Source organism: Thunnus thynnus, chromosome 11 (genome assembly GCF_963924715.1).
Source record: "Thunnus thynnus chromosome 11, fThuThy2.1, whole genome shotgun sequence".
NCBI classification, from domain to species: Eukaryota; Metazoa; Chordata; class Actinopteri; order Scombriformes; family Scombridae; genus Thunnus; species Thunnus thynnus.
The window spans coordinates 25,672,585-25,694,635 of record NC_089527.1 but is presented as its reverse complement, the minus strand read 5'-3'; the positions used below and the strand labels follow the sequence as shown (position 1 = coordinate 25,694,635).

The 22,051-nt window shown below is 40.4% G+C and overlaps 1 protein-coding gene across 1 annotated transcript in view; it reads left to right on the top strand.

Annotated features, from left to right (window-relative positions):
• Positions 1 to 770: 770 nt before the first annotated feature.
• mao (monoamine oxidase) overlaps positions 771 to 22,051 on the top strand; it is a 37,152-nt gene continuing 15,871 nt past the window's right edge. The window contains exons 1-3 of the mRNA XM_067604130.1: positions 771 to 936; positions 16,834 to 16,928; positions 17,957 to 18,094. Coding sequence (XP_067460231.1) covers positions 882 to 936; positions 16,834 to 16,928; positions 17,957 to 18,094 — 288 coding nt within the window. The 5' untranslated portion in view covers positions 771 to 881. The remainder of the gene's footprint in view (positions 937 to 16,833; positions 16,929 to 17,956; positions 18,095 to 22,051) is intronic.

The following is a 22,051-nucleotide window of genomic DNA, read 5'->3' as shown; positions in this document are numbered from 1 at the left end:
TAGAGCAGAAATGCTCTAATCAGCCTGGTAACAGAACATGACAAGGATGTATGAACAACACACAGCATGTGCAAAAATCAGCTCCTGCCTAGATGTAACCAACCAACCACAAGAGGGCAACAGAAACTAAAGAATACAAATGTGAAGCCAGTCTGCCTAGGAGGATATAATGCTACAACAAAACATGACAAGTGAAAAACTTTAACTTTAAATGTGGGCTACAGTGTTATCTAGAAAAAGAAAGAAACACTGTATGAATTCAGCAGATGGCAGAACTTTTGTTAAACTACAATAACTGGTGTTTGGGTTGAAGTGGGCACCAAAACAATTCTTTCATTCTTATTGTTTTGGCATGAATACACGCAAATAACATTCTTGAAATACTTTTGAACTGCATCTTTATCATAAAGGTCTGATTATTGAGACCCAGAGTTTGGAGCCAGAGGGGCTTTACCCTGTTAAAGAAAAAATAATTTACTTCTTCAAAAAAAAAAAAACTTAATTTGATAGAGTAAAAAAATCCTTTCCTTGCCAAGCATTTAAATTATGATAGTATGAATAAAAGATTTACAGCAGCTTTGATTGATAAGAAGAGACCTTAGGCCGGACTGTCATAGCACCAACATAGGAGCGAAGTCCGCGTGCTAAACTGTTTACTGCTGAGTGTAAATGAGGTAAAAAAGTGATGTCTCTGCAGGTGTATGACAGCTCCTAATAATCCTCCCTATCCACAGACCAGTGCGTTGCTTTACTATCGGTGGGCGGAGTCTGGAGGGAGTGGGCCTGCCCGGCGCTTTTAATACAGATGCGCCCCTCCGTGCGCCCTGCGTTCAGCGACGAGCGTACACGGCAGAGCGGGGAGAGACGGACCAGACTGCACCATGACTGCACCCAGCAACACCTACGATGTTATAGTGGTCGGCGGAGGCATATCGGGTAGGTACAACATGAAAAAAGTTAATAATGCTCACTAGGATGTGAGGTTAGATGGAGACAAACGATGTATATGAATTGACTGTTTCCAAACCTTCGCGCACCGCCTGTAGCGGACTGATGCGCTTTGTTTAAGGTGAATAGACAACTGTTGCACAGAAGGCGCATGGATATTGTTGCCAAGAAGTGGTACAACCCTTGCTTAGGGCTGATCCTCTCATCTGATAATTATATGACGCTCATTTTGCATAATGTGGGTTTTTCTTTCTCACGGTGTTACATCCAGTTTCTCTGCTTTCACGTCTCTTCCGTGAGGCTCCCTCCTCTCCCTGTCCACCGCTGTATCACCGCAGCACTGCCTGTTAAGTAACAGCTAATCAGCCAGAGCATACTTTGTATTACATAAGAGGAAGAGGAGGAGGGGGTCTCATACATTATTATAGGTTGCATCTGTGAGGTTGATGTGTGACTTCACTTGTTTCATTTGAAATATCCTCGTCGTAAAAGCTGCCTACTTGGTTTTCATTTTGTCTGTGAGCCAATTAGAGGCGAGGAATGATGCTGAGGATGAGTCCACCTGCCTGCATGTGAGCTACATCTGCTTCAGTATCATTTTCAGCTCACAGTATATAAAGAGCTGATGTTCATTCCCACTTCCTCCAGCACTTGGTGTAATTTTGCATTGTTGCATGTTACAGGCAGATTACTAGGATTGCTGCATTTCCCCTCAGTAATAATGGTACTGTATTGGAGGAAAGAGAAAGTCCTTGCTGAAGAGGTTAACTGGTGGTTCTGCAGCTTTCTTTGAAAGCAGTCTTATTAGGTAACACTTTATTTCCTGTAACGAAAGGAGGATGTAGTTCCTGGAGTGGGAACAGGCTATTCCTGAAGAGGATGTTTTGGGTTTTTTTCAGGCGTTTTTTTGGTGGTCATTGTTTCTCTTTCTGTGAGCCTGCATTGCAGACTGTCTTTGTACTGCCAATAATGCAAAACTCTGCTGTCATCTCGTGACATTAGCAGAAAAGAACATTTCCTGTAATTTCTTGTCGACAAAAACAATTCTCTTAATAATAAGTGATTGGAAATGTAGATTGAAATATGGCTGTGTTGGATCACAGAGTTGCAGAGTGGTGTCACAAGACTAATCTCAATCACTATGTCTCTTTGTGTTTCTGTGGATACACACATAGTGTTTCCTCAGACCGCTATGACACTTTTTGCAGATTTGCAGTCGCGGCTTTTATGTGCAAAGTGCAGCGAGAGGATTTAAACGCCTGTCAAGTTCTTGTGCTGACTGACGTTGTTTTGTTCCTCCTGCCTGACCGCTGTGTCCTCTCTCTGCTAGACTGACAGTTCAATCAACTGCCTTCCTGCACGTCCGTCTGTCTATCAGACAGTGAAGAATTTAGGTCAGTGTCAGTTCAAATACCAGTCAAACAGGCAAAACAAGTGCTACAGAAAAAGTTAATTTAATAACACTGGCAGACAGCCCCCCCTGTCTTTCTCCCACTCTGCCTCTTTTCCCTTCTGTCACATTAGGGTCTTGTAATTACACCATTTGTTTATACCCCTGCCCTTTACTGGCATGCAATGAGGTCCACACATAACAATCACTGTCCAATCAAAGGACAGATGAAACGAGGGGGGAGAGGGAGTGCTATTTCCTCTTGTCGCTCTCCCTGCGTCTGTGTCACCCTCTCCCCTGAGATGTGTGTTTCTCCTCTCCCCTGCAAATGCAATTGTCATTTTCCTGCCTGCCACCCACCCACCAGCAGGAGCTGCGGCCCTCGAGGGGCAGCCAGCACTTTCTGAGACAACATTAATCACTTGTGACAGCCTGTTATCAAACCAGCAGCAGAGAGGATGCTGAGGGAGAAGGGGAGTGAAGGAAGGGGAGAGCGACGGGAGAGATAGTGGAACGAAAAGCAGAAATAATAGGGAAGTGAAGGAAGGACCTACTTCCTCTTGTTTTGTCTCAGCAGCTGTGGGAAATAAAATGCACCAAACTGAGAAACAAACACAGAAGGAAGGAGTCAGAAAGATTAAAATCTCTGATAATTTTGGAGGGGAGAAGGAGGAAATGAACAGTTGCAAGGGGAGTAAATAGGGAACTTGAGGTGGCTGTGAAAATGGAAAGAGGATGGAAGCATGGCATGAGGAGCGCAACAGTAAGCGGTCGAGGGGGGTTGTTTCTCCCTAGTCGAGTCAAAATTGCCGTCAAGTCCAGTGCAGTTATCTTCAATAAAGCGTGCAAGAGATGGTTTAAAGGACTTGGCTGCACTTGGTGTGCAGCAGGCCTATAAACTGTGCTGGATTCCTCTTCTCCACAGACCTGTACCCAGAGAAGTCAGTAGTAAAGTTAAATGACTATAAAACTACAGCATGCTCAATAGAAAATACATGTCCGTTCTCTTTCCATGTCTGCTTTGGCAAATTAATGTTAGGGTTTAGCAGAGAGAGCAGCACCACATTTTGGATCAAATGTAATAGACAGTAGTTTGCCTTAAAATGCATTGTGTAGTGTTGCATGCTTTGACATGCAGCAGATGGGATGTGCTGATATGGACAGTGAATTTTATGAAAACGCTGTTCTTCTGTTCTGTTTGAGTTCATCTGTGGGAACCAGGAGAGGGATTTCAACCCATGATGCTTATCAAGAAAGCACTGGTGGGCTCACATAGAAATTAATAGTTACTTTGACATGCATCATGCACTGCTGGGGTGTGCCACCCTTGGGTTTTGTTTATTCAGTAAAAATTCACTCTGATGACAGAGCTTTGTATGTTGAATGTGAAAACAGGTTTGACTTTAGCCACTCTGGAGTGCAGCATGTTGAGGTACTTTTGGGAGTTTTTTTCTTGTGTTTGTTGGATGTGTTGTTTAGTTTAGCTATATTTATAACAGCACGCAGTTCTTGTGGGCACGTTCTGGCACTTACTGTCATTTTTTGGTTTATTTCTGAAAGCCCCCCCTTCACTAAAATATGTGTCTTTTTTCTTGTTCCTACAGTTGGATGTTTGTGCAGAATGATTTATGTGCAGAGTTTGTTTTCACATTCAGTACTGAAAGTGGAAAGTTTCTCTGTGTTCGCCTTAAATCTGAGTTTAAGGCATGTACTTAGGAGCATGATTTGAGACATCACAACTAGTGAGTGAATGTTACACTATGGTCATCTGAGTAAATGACTTACAATAAAATGTACGCGTGTGTTTGTGTGCACACACTTGTGTGTGTCCATGTCTTAGTGCCAGTGTACCTAGTGTACTCTATTGTTCTTGTTAAAAGGTTCTGGTATTTAGAGATCTGGATAAAAGTCAAAGACAACAGTCTTCCTGATGGACACTACTGTGGTGCCAGCACACACACACACACATGCACACACAGAGACTATAATGTGTGTGAGAGCTGAGCCAGAAAGCCACATAAAAGATGACCCTTTTTGAACTGTGTCACACCTTCACTCCTCAGATCATGTGCAGTATGACCTTTCTTCTTCACTGGTGCCGAAGGTACTTTACCACCTAACCCTCCTCTTTTTAAGTCACGAATCACTGTATCACCTCAAATGTCCCTATATTGCAACACTTTTGGTAAAAAGACACAGGAGGTTTTCTGTGAATCACAGCAAAACCTCCTGTGTCTCATTTGTGTTGATGTCAACAGCAACGCAACAGCTGTGAGGGCAGCACCAAAGCTTTGTGTCCATCCTGTAGGTCCTGTGGGCTGCAACTGCTTCAGCCCTGAATGGTTTTAGATGAGCCCCACATATTTCTGGTTCTCAAAACTGGTTTATTTAATGTAACAGAGTGGAAATAATGTGGCGTTAACAAGACGCATACAGGCTATGGCGGTAAAGTTACTGTTTACAGTGAGCAGAGCAGTTTCCAGTGTTTCATGCTTTCCTCCACATTTCAGCACAGATTGGTCCATAATGAAAACTGCAGAGAGCACAAATGCCTCAAATTGCGTGGCTTTAATTAGCAGACGTGCACGCACACAGAGCTCTCCACAATCACAAACCAACGTCCATGTATTTTTCTTCTTTTACTTCTCTTGTATTTAGCATCTATAACATAATCTACTGAAATGTCTTCAGAATAGGCTGCAGCTATTAATGTGACTCAGACAGGTCTGAAACACGTCAGATTAATGTCTGAATTTTGCATTAATCAATCAGTAGTACAATCAGTACTGATGTTCTGTTTGTTTCCCACAGCTGGCTATGAGTCAGATTCTTTCCTTTGACTTTATTAAACACCTGCAGCATCACACAGCAGCTGAAACAATAGATGTCTTTAAACTGAGAGAGTGATGTGTGCACTTACGTACGAGGCCCAGCAGCGGTAACTTTACTGACACCGGATCGGTCAGGATCTGACAGTAATTAACGTTTTGTGTTGTGCTACCCATCTACACCATTGACTGTATATAAAGATGTCAGCTGTAACAGATTCCAGGTTTATATGGTGGAATTGTTTGTATTAAAGCGGCCGTTTGGATGAATCCTGAGCTCTATCAGAGCTGTCAGGACATTTTTATTTTAACTAGCTAAAAGTCCAAGATAAGCTTAAAACTCCACTACACACCTGGTTCCCCCCAATGTCTGACTGCAGATTTCACCCTTGCTGAAAACAGTTTCGTGTAAAACAGTACAAGGGGCTGTGTTGGTTTGGGCGTGTTGTTTAAAGTGCCTATGAGACAATTAAATACGATCCAGCAAGTCCAGTTGGACTAACAGGTTGTTGCGTTTAAAGGCTGATCAGAAAAACACTGCACAGCGGTTTGTAATACTCACAACTCTGGAAAGTTATCACACTGCAACTCTGTTTACTAGTGCGCACATGTGGAATGCATCTGTGTCCGCAGATCCCCAAAAAGTATGAATGGAAGCGTGTGTGCGTCCGCAGTCCACGTGCAAGTCCACAGCTGTCCGTGGACGCGGAACATGGAAAGTATGAAAAGGCCTTAACACACGGGCACACACACATACACACACACACAAACACTTTTTGGCCCCTGCACTTTTTGAAATGAATCGAGCGCCCCTGTCTTTCATCTTCTTTGAAAGTCACAAAAGTTGCAGGGTGTTGGTGCTTTAGTCTCATGAAGTCTCAAGTAGTAACAATTACTAAGCGCCCTGTGCTCAATCCCGTCTTTCAAGGACCCTCAGATGCACCTGTTGAGTCTGCACAATATACTACTGGTCTTCCACCCAGTTAAGTTGAAACCACATCATATCTAAAGGCTCCTAAAGCAACATGAACCTTTACCTTCTCTGGCAGGTCTAATTACCATCATCATAGCTGCAATCCTAGAACACCACTTTCTCCGTCCAGCTGTGCAAACAAGAGAACGTATTTTCTGAGCTGCCAGACATAATCATTAGATGGACAACTCATGTGTGTTTCCATATGTCATTTTCTGCGTGCCTGCGCCTCTGTGTTTGCCTTGTGTGTGGTAGGTAGAGCCATGAGAAATGCGCGGGTGTAATCTCAGCTGTGTTCAGTTTGTCATTGATGACAATGATTGTGCTTTTTGCACATGTAGCCAATGGATATTTGCACAACTGGTTAAGTCCTCATTTTAATCTGTGATAGTTAAAGCAAGGGATTTGAGGCAGGTGTTCTGTGGGAAATGTTCCCACTTTCCTTCTATGTTCAGTGTTTGTCTGGCTTAATTATTTTACAGCTGTTGTCAGAGTGATAGCTGTGTTCAGTGTTTGCCTGAAGGCTGGTTGCAACATCAAAATGATCCTTTACACTTAACATGCGTCTTGAGTGACCACTTGTGATTGGATCTATATGCAAATGTACATCATTTCTGTTTGCAAAGACCAAATGCGTTGTTGTTTTTAACTGTCAGGAGGCAGCAACTTCCTGTGCCTAGTCTGCCAGAAATTAAAAGAAGAAGAAGAAGAAGAAGAAGAAGAAGAAGAGGTTTGCAAAGACTTTGGCGCGTGGGCAAAACTAAACTCTTCGGCCCAAATGGAAATCAGACAGTGTGTTTCGTGTGTACTCCATCCACGAGAATCCATTTTGCTTGTTGTTGTGGCATCTTCCTGTTGTTTTGCACTTTAATATGACACCGTTGGCTCACGAATTAGTACGTACTTCCACTTACACAGAGGACATCAGTTGAGTAGGCGGTCCTTCAGTGTGGCCCAGGACACATTCACGCACGTACACACCGCTAAAAGAATGTGGCCATATGTGGCCCAGACCACCTTCGAATGTGGTCTGAGTTAATCAGATATCAATGCGTCCTCAATGCATCTTGGGTGCCCCATTTTAATACAGTTGGCTTTATAGTCAGAGAGACTTCTGGTCTCAGCCGATCAGGTGTATCGATTGGTGGCTGTTCAATCAGTGCAGCCCTAATAATTACACATCACGTTCTTGTTCCATGACAACGGACATTTGTTTCTCATATTACTCTCCTGTCTGCGCTCTCTCACATCTGTCTGTCTGAATTTCAAACCATCATGTAATTGTCTGTCAATATTGCTCCTCAGTTTGTTGCCCGTAAACAGCCAATCAGTGTCTCAGCGCTGAGAACATGAGACGGAGGAAATGTGATTGCTGCGTGTCTTGTAAATGTCTCCCCCTCTGGATCAATATGGAGCCTTTTAGGGCCCTGATTCAAGTGGCTCACTTGTCACTCAGCTGGTATTGGATTTTTTTGTTTGTGTTCCTGCGGAAAGAACACTTTACTGAGGCGCAGACAGAAACACACATCCCAGTAGGTTTTCAAAGAAAATAAAATGTCAAAATTTGACAGTGTTTAGCAGCTTGGCATCATCCTTCGAGAAAACAGAACAGCAGTTGTCAAACAGTTGGTTGAGAAAATTCTTTGTTTTTGTTAAACATTTTCCTGTCGTGGGAAGGATAATGTGACTCCTTCCCAGGAGAAATCATGTTTCATGTTTTTCATTCACATTTTCAGCGCTCAGAAGGCAGTGAACATAGTGGAAAAAAGACTGTTGATGATACTTGCATACACAAAACACATCCACAAATCCAGGCCTTTACTTCAGATCCACAATGTGATAAGCAGCCTACTCTGACTGATGATTACTGACTTAACAGTAAATGTATATTTTTTCATGCCTCCACGCCAGCGCCAGCTGTAGCTGGAGGTTATTATGTTTATGTTCATCCCATTCTCATGAACGCCTGGTGGGAATTTCATTACATTTCACACAAACATCCAATTGGACTTAAGGATGAACTGATTAGAATTTGGTGGTCAAAGGTCAAAGTTCAAGGTCACTGTGACCTCACAAAACAGGTTTTTGGCCATAACTCAAGAATTCATACACTAATTATGACAGTTTCAAACAAATGTCTAATAGGATAAAATGATGAAGTGATGACATTTTATATCCAAAAGGTCAAAGGTCAGCTTCACTGTGACATCATAATGTTCTGTAAAAACACTTTATTCAACACCATTATTCAACGCCATAACTCAGGAACAGAAGGGGAGATTGTGACCATATTTCACATTTATACTGAATTGGTGACACTAATCTTGAGTGAACACCTTGAAACTGTGGTGATTGTTTTATTAAATTCCTTCAAAGTTTTCACTCCAAATATTATATGAGTCTGGACAGACATGGATGTAAACTGCAACCTGACTGGTTGGTGGAGACATACAACCACAAGGCGGTATTTCTAGTTGACTAATTATCTAACAGCAGCCTGCCTTATTTCCTAATTTATCATCATTGTCATCATCATCATTTAATTTAAACTCTGGGCCCCTTAAATCACAATTTATTTGTGTTTTGGATACATTTTTACAGGTTTTGTAGATAGACCGCTTGAACATACACTTAAGCTCTTTGTGATAACCTCATCACAACATTGGCGGTCCAGACAGAAGGTCAGACTTGACAAACTGCAACTCTTTTGCTCCTAGATGATGTTTGATAGTAAACAAGTGTATGCTGCGTGGTGCTTGTAAAGATGGAACAGCAACATTATTGTTTTTGTCATTTTTGTTCCATCAAAGTAGAGAGAATTCAAGGAGGAACTACATTTCTGGGCCGTTTCCCAAAAGCTAAGCTAATCTTAAAGCTAAGATGATATTAGTCCTGTTGTAAGTCTATAGGCTAAGATCATCTTAGCCTTAAGATGCTTTTGGGAAACAAGTGTATTTAAGACCGGTGGGTCTGAAAGCTCCCGAAAACATGGCTTCAAATCTTAAGTTGTTCTCAATAATATTAAATATTCACGACTAAATCACAGTTAAAGTTTTGAAAAAACATCCTAAGGGATTATGTTTGAAATCTTGCCAGTCAAAAGCTCAACTAACCTGCTTCATCAGGACTGTAGCTGGCAACTTAAGCAAACAACCCCAAAATCCCCCAAAAAGTAATCAGCATAAAATCTAGTTTTGGTTTAAATCCTGTAATCTGTGTAGGAGCAGACTGACTGTTCCACTTTGGTCTCTTTGTTGTTTCAACTAAAATTACTGATTCCTTGCATGTTACTTTAAACTTAATAAGCCTTTTTCACAGCAGAAATTTTGAGTTTGAGTTGCAGAAGGAAACGCACAGGTGTTACTAATAACATTAACGACGGCTCTGTTCTATTCAAGTGTCCCAGTGAGCCATTACAGTGTGACAGTGAGCCAGCATTCACAATAGCAGGACCCTGAAACTGAAGCAGATAAATGGGATTCAGCCATCATTGACTTTGTTATTTACACCTGTGCTTTTCCTCCTTTTACAAAATGTCATAAATGAAAAGGCCTACATGAAAGGTTTAAGGTTTATCTTATGTCCACATCATCCATGGAGAACATACTCTGCAGGTGTCAGAATATGTAACTGAAGAAAAGACATAACGATATTTAGAGTCTGAGCTGAAGGTGGATGTCAGTTCTCATCTGCCATAGAGGAAGCCTGTAATGTGATTTAGGCTCATACGACTGGGAAACACTGAGGGACAAAGGATAGCAAGAACAATTGGAAGTGAAAAAACAAATGACAGCTGGTAAGCAAGAGGTGGAAGGAGGCGAGAGGTAGACAGGGAGGAGCAGCAGAGAGAGAAAGAAACAGAGGACCAGAGGACTTTTAAGGACAGCAATGTTGCAAATTTGAATTTCAGTTACATCCGGCTTACACAATTGGTACAATAGGATTCATATCAGTCCTAGATGGTGCATCTTTATCAGCCTTGATTATTTTAGTCATGAGATGTCGAGTATAAAAATCAGTAAAGAGGAAACACTTCAAAAATTACAAATGTTCTGATTAACATGTTTACAACCAGGCTGCAGCTGTAAACACTGATGACAACCATATTTCAACCATCCATCCCTGAGCATCGCTTATTCTCTGCAGGGTTGCAGGTGGTTTGTGCCTAGCCCACATCCCAGCATGCACTGGGCAAGAGGTGCTGTACATCTTGGGGCCAGATGCATGACACTCATGAGATTCACGACTAAAACTGTGTTCATGCACAAAGCCAGAAATATGCATGGTTCCGTTTTAGAAATCTCAGTCATTGTGGAATATTTCCACTCCCACAATTAGCCATAAATGTATGAAGACACACCCTTAACCAGCCATCTTCACATCAGTACGCCGCCTGCTCCGCTAGTCTTTAGACCGTCATTTAAACAAACAGGAAAGAAGACGTGACGTTTCACCGATTGTGTTGCACTGATGAGGTTCCCCAACAGCAGAACAGCTGTCATTACACGCAACCATTACGCACGGCTGTGCACCTATTTATAGCATCCATATCATTAATTCATCACATGGACCTGTAAACCATCGTCAGCAGTTACTGTACATCTCATCATCAAATGTAATCGATGATTATTAGTTTGTAGTGATTATATGGAAACAGACATTACAGGATGTGTCACAATTAAGGATAAAATAAAACGTTATTCAAAATATTAACAGAGAAATAAAATGATGCCTCATATGTAAATTAAAAGAATGATAAAACTGAAGCAACAAAAGCAATTAATCAAGTTTATAAATAGGTCTTTGATTTCATAAAAAACACACAATCACTGCAGTTGGTTATCAGCCTAAACAAACAGTGTTTTATTATATTTATACTCTGTCTTTCACCTTATTTTTCCATCTCCACCTTATCCTTATCTTACCCCGCGGCTGGCTCTGGAAAAATATTCCCACCACGCATGCATAGTTTATGTCCATACACTTTGTTTATACATCTGGCCCCTGGACAGATCACCGGTCTATCACAGCGTTAACACATCATCCACACATGTAGACAAGCAGACGCTGTCACACATACAGTTCAGTGAAGCAAACACACACATCACTCTGAATCTACTTTATTTTGCCAAGTATCTGGATTTGTATGTATACAGTAAGCATTCATCATGTCCATACTTGTGAAGAATTCCACCTCTGACTGAACTTTTGCTCTCCAGGAGTGCTGGAAGAACTGTGTCTTACTGTTATGCATTGCACTGGATAAAACACTTCACACATGTGCAAAAGAAACTTTGTCGCTTTTTATTACTTTTAATACTTTAAACAAAAGAGTTTTGTAAAATAATCACATGATATGATCACATTGTGTGCTCAAATGATTAGCCAATGAATCACTTAGTCAAACAATAGAAAATTAATTGCAACAATTATGATAATTGAGCATAAATATAAAACAATTGCTGATTGAAGCCTCTCAGAGGTGGAGATTAGCTTTTATTTTAATACATTAAGTTTTTGGACCAAACAAGCTGTCTGAGGACGTAACTTTAGGAAAGTGTGATCAGAGTATTTCAGGTCTTTCTGACTTTCTATAGACTAAACAATTGATTCATTTAAAAAAAAAATCAATATGAATAATTAATTAATATTGAAAATAACTGTACTCTCATCATCTCAATCATGTGATGCTGACAATCAGCTTTCTTCTGCCCTCAGTGTTCACTTCTCTTGTATATCAGTATCGGCAGTTTGACACACTGTACTGATGTCACTTTTGACTCCACTGTTGATCTATAGAGGAGGAGGACAGCTATGAGCTTCCTCCAATACATATTCCAAAGTATAAATAATTTTACAGTTATCAATGCAATTATTTGCATGGATATTGTTGGCGTGTATGTGTGTGTTTGGTGGAGCATGTATTTGAGTGTCTGGGCGACAGCAGAGAGAACAAAGCAAGTGAATAAGTGAGATTAAACTTTATTTTACTGATTGTTTCATGCAATTACGTTCTAAAGCAGAAATAAATAACCATCAAACATTCAGCAGATTGTCTGCTACACAAAGGCGCGTTTGAGCTCTTTGTCCTTTCCGCCTCTGCATGTCTACTCTTCATCCCATCATTACATTCAGCCTAAACATCAAGAGTCACGCAACAACAAATATGACAGAAACAGGATGACTCTGTTGTCTCCTCAGGTGCCACTGTCGTTTTTTAACGTATTGCTGGTCTAATTTGTCTTCACAGTTCTACAGGAATGCTCAAAGTTTTGTCCTGGTTTCATTTTTTTGAACCTTTTGGTCTAAAAGAGCTTTATGATTGTATTCATGTATGCATGTGTGTGTCTGAGGGGGATGGGGTCAGTGGGTGAGAACCATAGTCAACGATGGCAGAGACTCAGTCCAGGAACAGTGAGAGATTTCTAACACACACACACACACACACACACACACACACACACACACACACAGTATACAAATGCTGTTTGTTCCTGCCAAGTGGTTCCATCTTAACAATTACTGTTGTCAAGGAAACCGTGTCTGTCTGTGTCTTTTCAGCACAGAGTGCAGAGGATGAAAAGGTGTGTGTGTGTGTGTGTTTATGTGTTTGACCAGCAGGTCAAACACATAAATCACATCGTTTTTTTAAACTTACAAAATACACAGTTTACTTTTTTCCTTTCAAACGTCTGAGAGAAACCAGACAATTAGGTCAACCAGAGCCTCCAGGTGCTGTGGTGGAGGGGAACAGTGGTTGGGAGCCAGGAGACAGGAAAAGAAAAACGGATAAGAAGTAATAATAATAATAAGATAATTAATAATAATTTTTACTTGCCAAAAGGTTTGTCAAATGAATGCAGTACAAATTATTAACACACATGGAAATGAAAAATAGATGGAATGATATCAACAGACTCACAAAAGGTGCATTATTAGCAGCTCAGTGAACTTTGTGTTTAATGAGCAGTCAGCCACAACTCTATCCGCTCTTTGCTTGGGGCCATTAAATTGTCAGATTCTGTGTTCATTTAGTATCGCTGCACTTCTCTTTACTCCTTTTCTTTCTGCCTCTCTGCACTTTTTTCCATTTAGCAACCACATCTTCTATGTAATATATCTGCACCTTCTTTTTACAGGCTGAGAATCTTCATGCAAAATGTCTCGTGTACACCGCGTGAACCTGAGTAAATTCAGTTGAATGTAACATACAATCAACCTCACTTATCATATCTCCCCCCTTCTCTTGTGTGATCCCTCCTTAAATGCATACGCACAAAGGAGGGAGACGCACTGCTGAATGCACACCAGCTGCGCCTCAGATGACAGGAAAACTGCACTTCAAGGCCGTTGCGTCTGTTTGATAAATATCAAGCATGTCTTTAGGTGCAGAAAGCTGCTGAAATGAGGCGTTAACAGCATAGCAAATCTGGCTCAGAGGAGAGGACGAGATAGAAGAGGAGGAGAAATCTGTGTTATCTCTCTTTGATTCTCCACGGTTTCCACCAAAGACTACCTGACCTTTTTCCTCTGTTTGTAATCCCACAAATGGCACGGTTTTCATGGCTGGGGGGCAGACGCACCTGGAAAATTCTGCTGTGAATGGTTCTGAGTGGTATGCAGTTTCTCATTCAGCTCCCTCAGAGTGTTGCAGCAAAAGAAACGACCATAGCGAGCAAGACTGCAGATGTTTGCTCAGAGCTTAAATCTTAAAATAACATAAAAACGGATGAAGACATACAGCTGTAGTAAAAAACGGCAAACAGGATAGATTTGTTTTTGTTGTTGGGATCTTGCTTCTGCACATTTTCACATTTCCACAGCTAGAATCGCTTGAATCGATGCACATAATCTCACACTTTCCCTTATTTCTTTCTTTCTTTGGTCTTTTCGGCTCCCTGCTGCATGAGCTGAATTTTAATCTGCCTCTCAGCTGAAGTTCAGTTGAGGAACAGTTGTAGCATGTTGATTTTTCCAGCCTCACAGTCCATTCCTCTTCTTTATTTCATGATGGGGGAATGGAGGTGAACAATGGGGGAATGCTAACTCTGAATCCTTTGAAGTGATGCTTGCTTTGTATTGATCTATCAGTCATATTTATCCAAAGGCTTTCTTATTAAACAAAAACGGGGAAAAAATTATGCGCCAATTAAACCAAACAAGCTTTCCGATCAAAGCAATATCCCAACAGGAGGCTATTTTTGCAGTGATGGCTGTAGGCATAAACAAGAGATGCAGACAGATGCTCTTTGTTTTCGAAGACAGAGACTGACCTTTTGAGCTGAGCGCAGGTAATAGCATCAATTTAACGGGGAAGATTTGTGAGCCTGGTCTGGTCAGGACTAATGCTTCCTGCAAAGCCTGGCAGGGTGGGTGTGTTTGTATAGCGAGGGGAGGCTAAAGTTGGGTAATACAGGACAAACTATGTTTAAACTAATATAAACCTCGCTAGCCTCAACAGGGCTCAGCGGGATTTGGAAGGAGAGAGTTAGGGAGTTAAGATAGGAAGGTAAGAAGGGAATTTGGGGTGAAGGCCAAGAAAACATTTGCACAGATGTGGGTGTCTGCTGAGCTGTTTCATGTTGCGCTGCCTATTACAAGCCACTGCTTTTATTAATCTGGGTTTAGGAGCAGGCTTAATACACCACATTGCCAAAAGTATATGGACTTTTCTGCACTTTTGATTTGGGTTTGGCTCCTTATTTCCAATTAAGGAACGTTGTCCAATTTTGTAGCAATAGTATGTGGAAAGGCTTTTCCTGTTTCAACATGACAATACCCCGTTGCATAAAACCAGGTCCATAAAGAAATGCTTTTCCCAGTTTGGTGTGACTACAACCTCATCCAACACCTCTGGAATGAACAGCATTGCAAAATTGGAGGAGTGCCCCTGGTTTCAGAAGTAGAAGTCAGGAGTATTTTGTCTGCAGACAGTTTTAGGTTACTCACAGGTTAGTCACTTCTCTGGCTTGTGTAGACAAGTGAGTGGTTGAATCATCAGGACAAAAGATAAGAACTGTGTTAAAAAAAGATCTTCTTTGTTAAAAAGTCAAAAGTACAAGCCTGTGTACATGAAAACATAACATCAAAACTACGATTTTGAAGATTTTCTTTGGTACAAAACATCCAATCACCAAGTTTAGGATTCAGTTAAAGGCGACACAAATGGCAGGCGGTAACTAAAGATTATGATGTTGAGACAACTGATTTACAATCTCTACAGCTGCAACGATTAGTCACAACAGAAAATTAATTGGCAATATTTTAATGATTTGTTTTTCAAATTTTTAAGAAAAAATGACAAACATTTCCTGATTGCAGCTTCTCAGTTGTGAGGATTTGAAGTTTTTCTTTGTCACACATCATAGTAAACTGAATTTCTTTGGATTTTGGACCGTTGATTGGACAAAACAAGACATTTGAAGACATCATCATGAACTTTAAGAAATTAATAAATAAGTCATTTTTCACTATTTTCTGACATTTGCGGGCAAAACGGTCAATCAATTAATCGAGAAAGTAATCAGCTGATTAATTAATAATGAAAAATAATCATTAGTTGTAGCCCTAGAATCCAGATTCTGGGTCCGTTGACACTGTGTTTTGTTCACAACTGCAACAAGGAAGTGTTTTGAATTAGCTACAAGTCTCTGATTTGCACCTCTGACTGGCTTCTCCTCCATAGCAACACTAGCAGAGGCTCATAGCTATATTATGTAGTACAAGAAAGTGACAGACAGAAAACTATTTCTCAGGAACAAATGGTTTAAACATGATTAAAACATAAACCTTTAGGATCGTAACATTATCTGGGAGAGTTGCATGTTCCTGTGTTGAACAAGACTGAAGATTGTGTTAAAAGAAATGTTTGAAATGGGAATTCAGAGTATGTGAAAGTTTGAATGTTACACTGACATTGTCCAGTGCCGTTCCTCTGTCTTATTGAGTTAAAGCTATGACAGGGACTGCCTGAGGTTAGCATGTGAAAAGCTGTGTCTCTGTTTCTGTTGGTCAGTCAGTCAGTAAGTCAGTATATATTAAAGTCGTGCCTTACTCCTTGCTTTGCCCTCTCGTTCTCACATGATCAGAAGGTCAGCTGATTTGTGATTTGTTGTGAATGTTTCTCACTCCCTCATGTTCTTGTAAAGATTTCCTCTTCCCCCTATTCTCCCATCTTTCCCACAATTCTCTCAGCCTCCAGCTAATGTTCAGGTCATTCAAAAGCCAAATATTAGTCAGTTAATCCTTCATTTAATCCTCTTTCAAGGGAGACCTGTGTGCAAGAAAAAGGTTTACGGAATAAAAACATAGATAAACTCAAACACAGTTATATACACAATAGACTGACGAAAGCACAGTGCACTGTAATAACCAGAGTCAATAAGCATTAAGGTGAAATAAGAGGCGTGCACATACTGTACTGCTCATTTAAAGACAGGTGTGACTGTGAGTTAATCTATCATAATGTTGGACAGATCTCGTCCACTCCTGTCTGCCTTTACAGGAAAAAAGAAAGGAGTAGGGCCTCACCCACAGTCACACATATTGTAAATTTCAAACATGCACCATTAGATAACATTATGCAACAATCATGTAGCTGCAATAACACAAGGGTCACCTTGCCAATGTACAGTGCAGGAAGTGTATTTTATGTGCCCTTGAATCACCTCTATTGTTTCTCTGTCCGTCTGCAGGGTTGAGTGCAGCAAAGCTGTTGAAAGCCAGCGGACTGAGCCCTGTAGTCCTGGAGGCCAGAGATCGAGTTGGTGGTCGTACCTTCACTGTGCGGGTAAGACCGGGAGAGTCAACTATTGTAGACACTGCTGTTAAAGGAGAATATAAGACTACTCTGACTATAAGCTGAACTACCCTCCCCTTTCAAACACCTGCTTTTGGAAAGAGACTTGAGAGGCTTAATTTAAGAGACTTAACATACTCTCACACTCTCCTGTGGTCAGAATTATTTTCTCTGGCAGTTAATCTACTGTAGCTCTTTGAGCTCCTCATCATGACAAACTGTGACACCAGTAATTCTTGGCTGCTCGATATTTCAGCAGTAAAGACGTGAGGAGACACATCATCAGGAATTTATTTCCTCTGTGGCAGCAAAAAAGTGTTACAAGAGCCACCAAAAACACCTGCAGGTTAAACAGCTTTAGGGCTGACTAACTCTTAAAGACACACTAGAAACTAGAGCTCCAACAATTAGTCGATTAATCGTTCAACAGAAATTATTTGGCAACTATTTTTATAATCAAATAAACATATTAAGCAAAAATGCTAAATATTTACTGGTTCATTTACAGCTTGTCAAATTTGATTATTTTGTGCTTTTCTTTGTCATACATGATAACAAATATAATGTCTTTTGGTTTTGGACTGTTGGTCGGACAAAACAAGACATATGAAGACATAGTATTTGACTCTGGGAAATTATTAAGCACATTTTTCACTTTATTGTCATTTTCTAGACAAAACAATTCAGTGATTAATCAAGATAAGAATCAGCAGGTTAAGCAATAATGAAAATAATCATCAGCTGCAGCCCTACTATAAACAGGCTTGAAGAAACTTTCTAGCCAACAAACAACCCATAATGCAACACTTTCTGTAGGACCTGGTGTCAAGTCCCTGCATAAACTGTAATACAACTCCCACTTTTTCAATTTCCACAGAAAAACATCATCATACATTCAGGCCAATATTATTTTGTGTACAACTGTATTGTGCTATGATTAAGACTTTTCAGCTTTACCTGTAATGGGAATGTTCTTCCTTTTCATATTTTGTTGTGTGTGTGTTTTTTTCTCTCTTCAGAATAAGGAGACAAAGTGGGTTGATCTGGGCGGGGCTTACATTGGTCCGACTCAGAACCGCATCCTCCGATTGGCCAAAGAGTACGAAATAAAGACCTACAAAGTCAACGAGCAGGAGAACCTGGTGCATTATGTCAATGTGAGTGTCCCAGCATCTGTGTTTTCAACATACTTTTCATGTATTTATTGCAAGTAGCATTACCTAAAATAAGATTGACATGACAACATAGATTTCTAAATTTAAAATGAAAGTTTACCACAATATAACTGATGACTTTTTTAGAAATATCTTTGATGAGGCACCACATATTCATTGACTGTGGATTTGGCTTAAGTTGTACACAATCTCCCACCATCTTAACCTCCATGATAATGCAACTTCCTTGTTAGCAAAGACACATTATTGGTGAAAGTAAAGTTTACCAAACTGCGAGCATAGAAGGTTTTCTTCTGACACATGAATGATTTTAATGTCTACTGTATGTTTGCATCACTCCCAAGTGATTCCTGCAAAGCTGAATTCTAGCTGTAGCCACAACAGTTCAGACTCCTGGACTCAACCTAAGTAGGGAATTTGTCTCTTAAATCAATCTCATCTGCTAAGAGTAATGGGTTAATAAAACTCTGTACCATACTCTTTCTGATCAGCATTAGCCTCTCAGACTCTTTCCGGAGGTGCTCAGAGAAAACCAAGGTATTATTCAAAAGATAATCAAACGCTGTGTCCTTCCCGTGATTTCCTACATGTCTGCTGAGCAGCCAGCCACCCCTCTCCTCTTCAGCATTAGTGACTGGAGATGCTAATCTTTGCCTGAGGGATTTCTGTAATGCAGTTTCTCTTTTCTCTGAGTGGTTGAAAGGACAGCAAAAGCAAACAAAGAAGGAAGGAAGAAAGAGACACAGAGGCCATCTTTCTTGGTTCTTGTTATTCTTTCCTCCATATCTCATTAGTGCGGGCACACCGCTGTCCTTAACACAGTGTTCCTCCACCTGATTTGATTTGCCATTGCTGCCATGTACCCTGGTCAAACTACCCCCTCTGTAAATCACTGAACTGCCTATCAGCTGGTAGCTTCCTCTGTCTGCGTGTGTGTGTGTGTGTGTGTGTGTGTGTGTGTGTGTGTGTAGTAGTAGTAGATGGAGAGAGCTTATCTCGCTGTGTTCAAGTCAATCAATCATGACTTCAGAGACGAGACTTTGAGCTTCTAGCCAGTGAGTGAACTCAAACGCACACTTTTACACTACATTATACATAGAAAGCTGTTTCTAATGTCCGCCGCCCACACCCCATTTGCCCTCATGAAAGGGCCGGAATATTTGGAATATAATTAATATGATATAATATAATGAAATCCAATACAACTACACACAAAGTCTGTCTGACAGTGTCAGCAAAGACTGAACATTAGAATTTATTGCAGGACTAAATCATTGGTTGCATGCAGACACAAAGTATACAACTGCAGACATGAAACTTAAAATCATATGAGCATATGAGGCCAGTTTACAATAGAGGCCACTCAGGGCTTATCACAGGTATAAATACTGACCAGTGAGGCTTTACTCCCATAGAGGGGATTTCCACTGTAGGAGCAGAGTTATTGATTGTGCACCTACTATGTTTACTGAACTTCCCTGAAGTTTGCTGCACGTACAGTCAATATGCAGAATCATTAATGTTATCACAATCTGTACAGCTGCCATTGCATGCAAGTCAAACAGTGAGCATGCTCAAATTAAGCCCTTCCCTTATAATTGACAATGGCCCTGGATGTGCACCTAACATGATTGAATGAATGAATGAATGAATGAATGATTGAATGCTTTTATTTAAGTTTATTTCACATTGACTTACTGTACAAAATACTTCATACAAAAAAAACACATGGTACTGTATCCATATGTGTCTAAACATATCAGACATAAATTGATCATACAGTACAGGGGTAACAAAATATACACCTGCGTAGACTATGCAGGTTTATATCAAACAATAAATGAAACAATGTAAACACAATTACTGTAATTTAAGCATCATACAGCCTGATCAACATTGATCTAGTTTAAGAGGTTATCAACAGGTGAACTCTGACACTAAACAATGAAAACCTGTTTTCAACTCTTTGTGTCAAGTATAAACCCAGCTTAACTTGATCATGATAGAGTGATTAGTAGGATATAAAATGTATTTCATTCTCAACCTCATTCAAGTCACAAAGGTGAAGCTTTCTGCCCTCCTCGAGGACTGAATGGATTCAGCCACAGCCAAAAGCAGGATACCAGATCTTCACTGAGCACAAACAGACCTCTGTGCTCTGGTCAGGTTGAGGGTGACATATTGCTCGCAATGATAAATGTGCTTAATAACACAGTTTGCGCTCAATTTTGTGACATGTTTCTATACGGATGACAAACCGGTTTCTGCTTGGTTTCATAGTCTTCAGTGTAATGTCATCCCACCATTGTGTCCTTATCACTGATGTACTATTGACATGACCTACTTCAGCAGGGTTGTGAAATTTCACCAGCATGATATTTGGCACAGAGAACAGCTAGAAAATAAATCTGTGTTTAGTCTTGACTGGACAGCCCTGCTGCTGTGAAGCAGTGTGTCTCCGTAGCTACTATCTCTGTAAGATCCACTCAAAGACGCAGACTCACACTCGCACGCCACTCGTAGCTTCCTGGCTGGTTTCCATGGCAGTGTGCTTCATCAAAAGCTGCTCACTCCTATCAGTGTCAGACAGTGTATTTTACTGTGTATTTGTGCATTCATGCATTTGTGCATACATATGTGTGGAGGGGAGCTCTCAGCTGACTCTGCAAAAAGAACAGTTGCAAAAACTGAATCCCTACTTAGAGACAACAGCAGTTTTCATTTAAAGGTTACAGCTGGTGTTATTCTATATTTTTCTTATTGTCAACAAATCCAAATAAAAAGACCAAAACCAGCAATGAGTTGATCCTACATACAAGTGTTGTCTATTCAAAACACATTAATGAGCTGGACCGTTAGGTGACATGTTCCTTAATAACAATGAACATGGACACTGTAGTTTATTTAGCATCAGTTCCGCATAGATCCTTCTTGAGCTAAATCCACACTAGTGCTCCAAATGTGTGTTGATTCGCAGCTGAAAATAGTCCCTAGTAAACATCCTGCTTCTACTTACTCCTGTTTGAGTAACATTTGTTTCCAGATGTTTTAGGATATTTCTTAGCCTATGTATATGTGACCCCTTTTTAAATATTTATGTCTTTGGAGGGAACAAATGGGCTTGAAGCTCAGTGCCACCAACAGGATGGTGAAATAAGAAAGTATTGAGAGATGGTCAGTTTTGATCCTTATATAGAATTTGTTGATACTAAGAAAAATATCAAATAAAGTCAGTTTTATCAGGGAAATCTCAGCAGCATTGCCTTTGTTTTTAATTTAATGCCATCCCAAAATGACAAATGAAATATATAATGATAATGTGTGTTACAAGACAAGATAAAAAAAACAGCATTAGAGACATGAAGATAGTAGTGCAGAGGGACAGATAATGGAGAACATGGCAAGGCCGTACCTCACCTTTCAACCATACCATTCAAGCCTGTGTCAGCATGTCATTGAATGCCCTTTGACCCTTACCTCTACAGGGATCATTCAAACAAAATATATACAATAAAGCTTACAGTGTGACCCTCCAGATAAAAAATCAGAAATCAAAGTAGTTTAAGCAAACCAATATTTTAAAGGGGGCTTCAGCAAAATATGATGACACCACACAATCTGTAACATGACTTCAACAGTCATTTTTGTGCCTTTTTCCTTTGTTATGTTGGTCATTTGCATGATTGCGACCCATTTGGGGTCGACTCTTTTAGTTCAGTAAAGTTTTGAGATCTTTAGCGATCTTCAGCGTGCAGATACTGTCCATTTTCTCTTTCATTAAATCTTCCATCCTGCACCGGACCTGAATTTAAGACAAGATGAGAAGTGTTATTAACAGTATCACCTTTAATTAAAACCTTTGACTCCTGCATCTGTTCCACAAGGTTTTGTTTTGGTTTTTTGCCGACTATTAGCAACACATAACAAACTATTATCAAT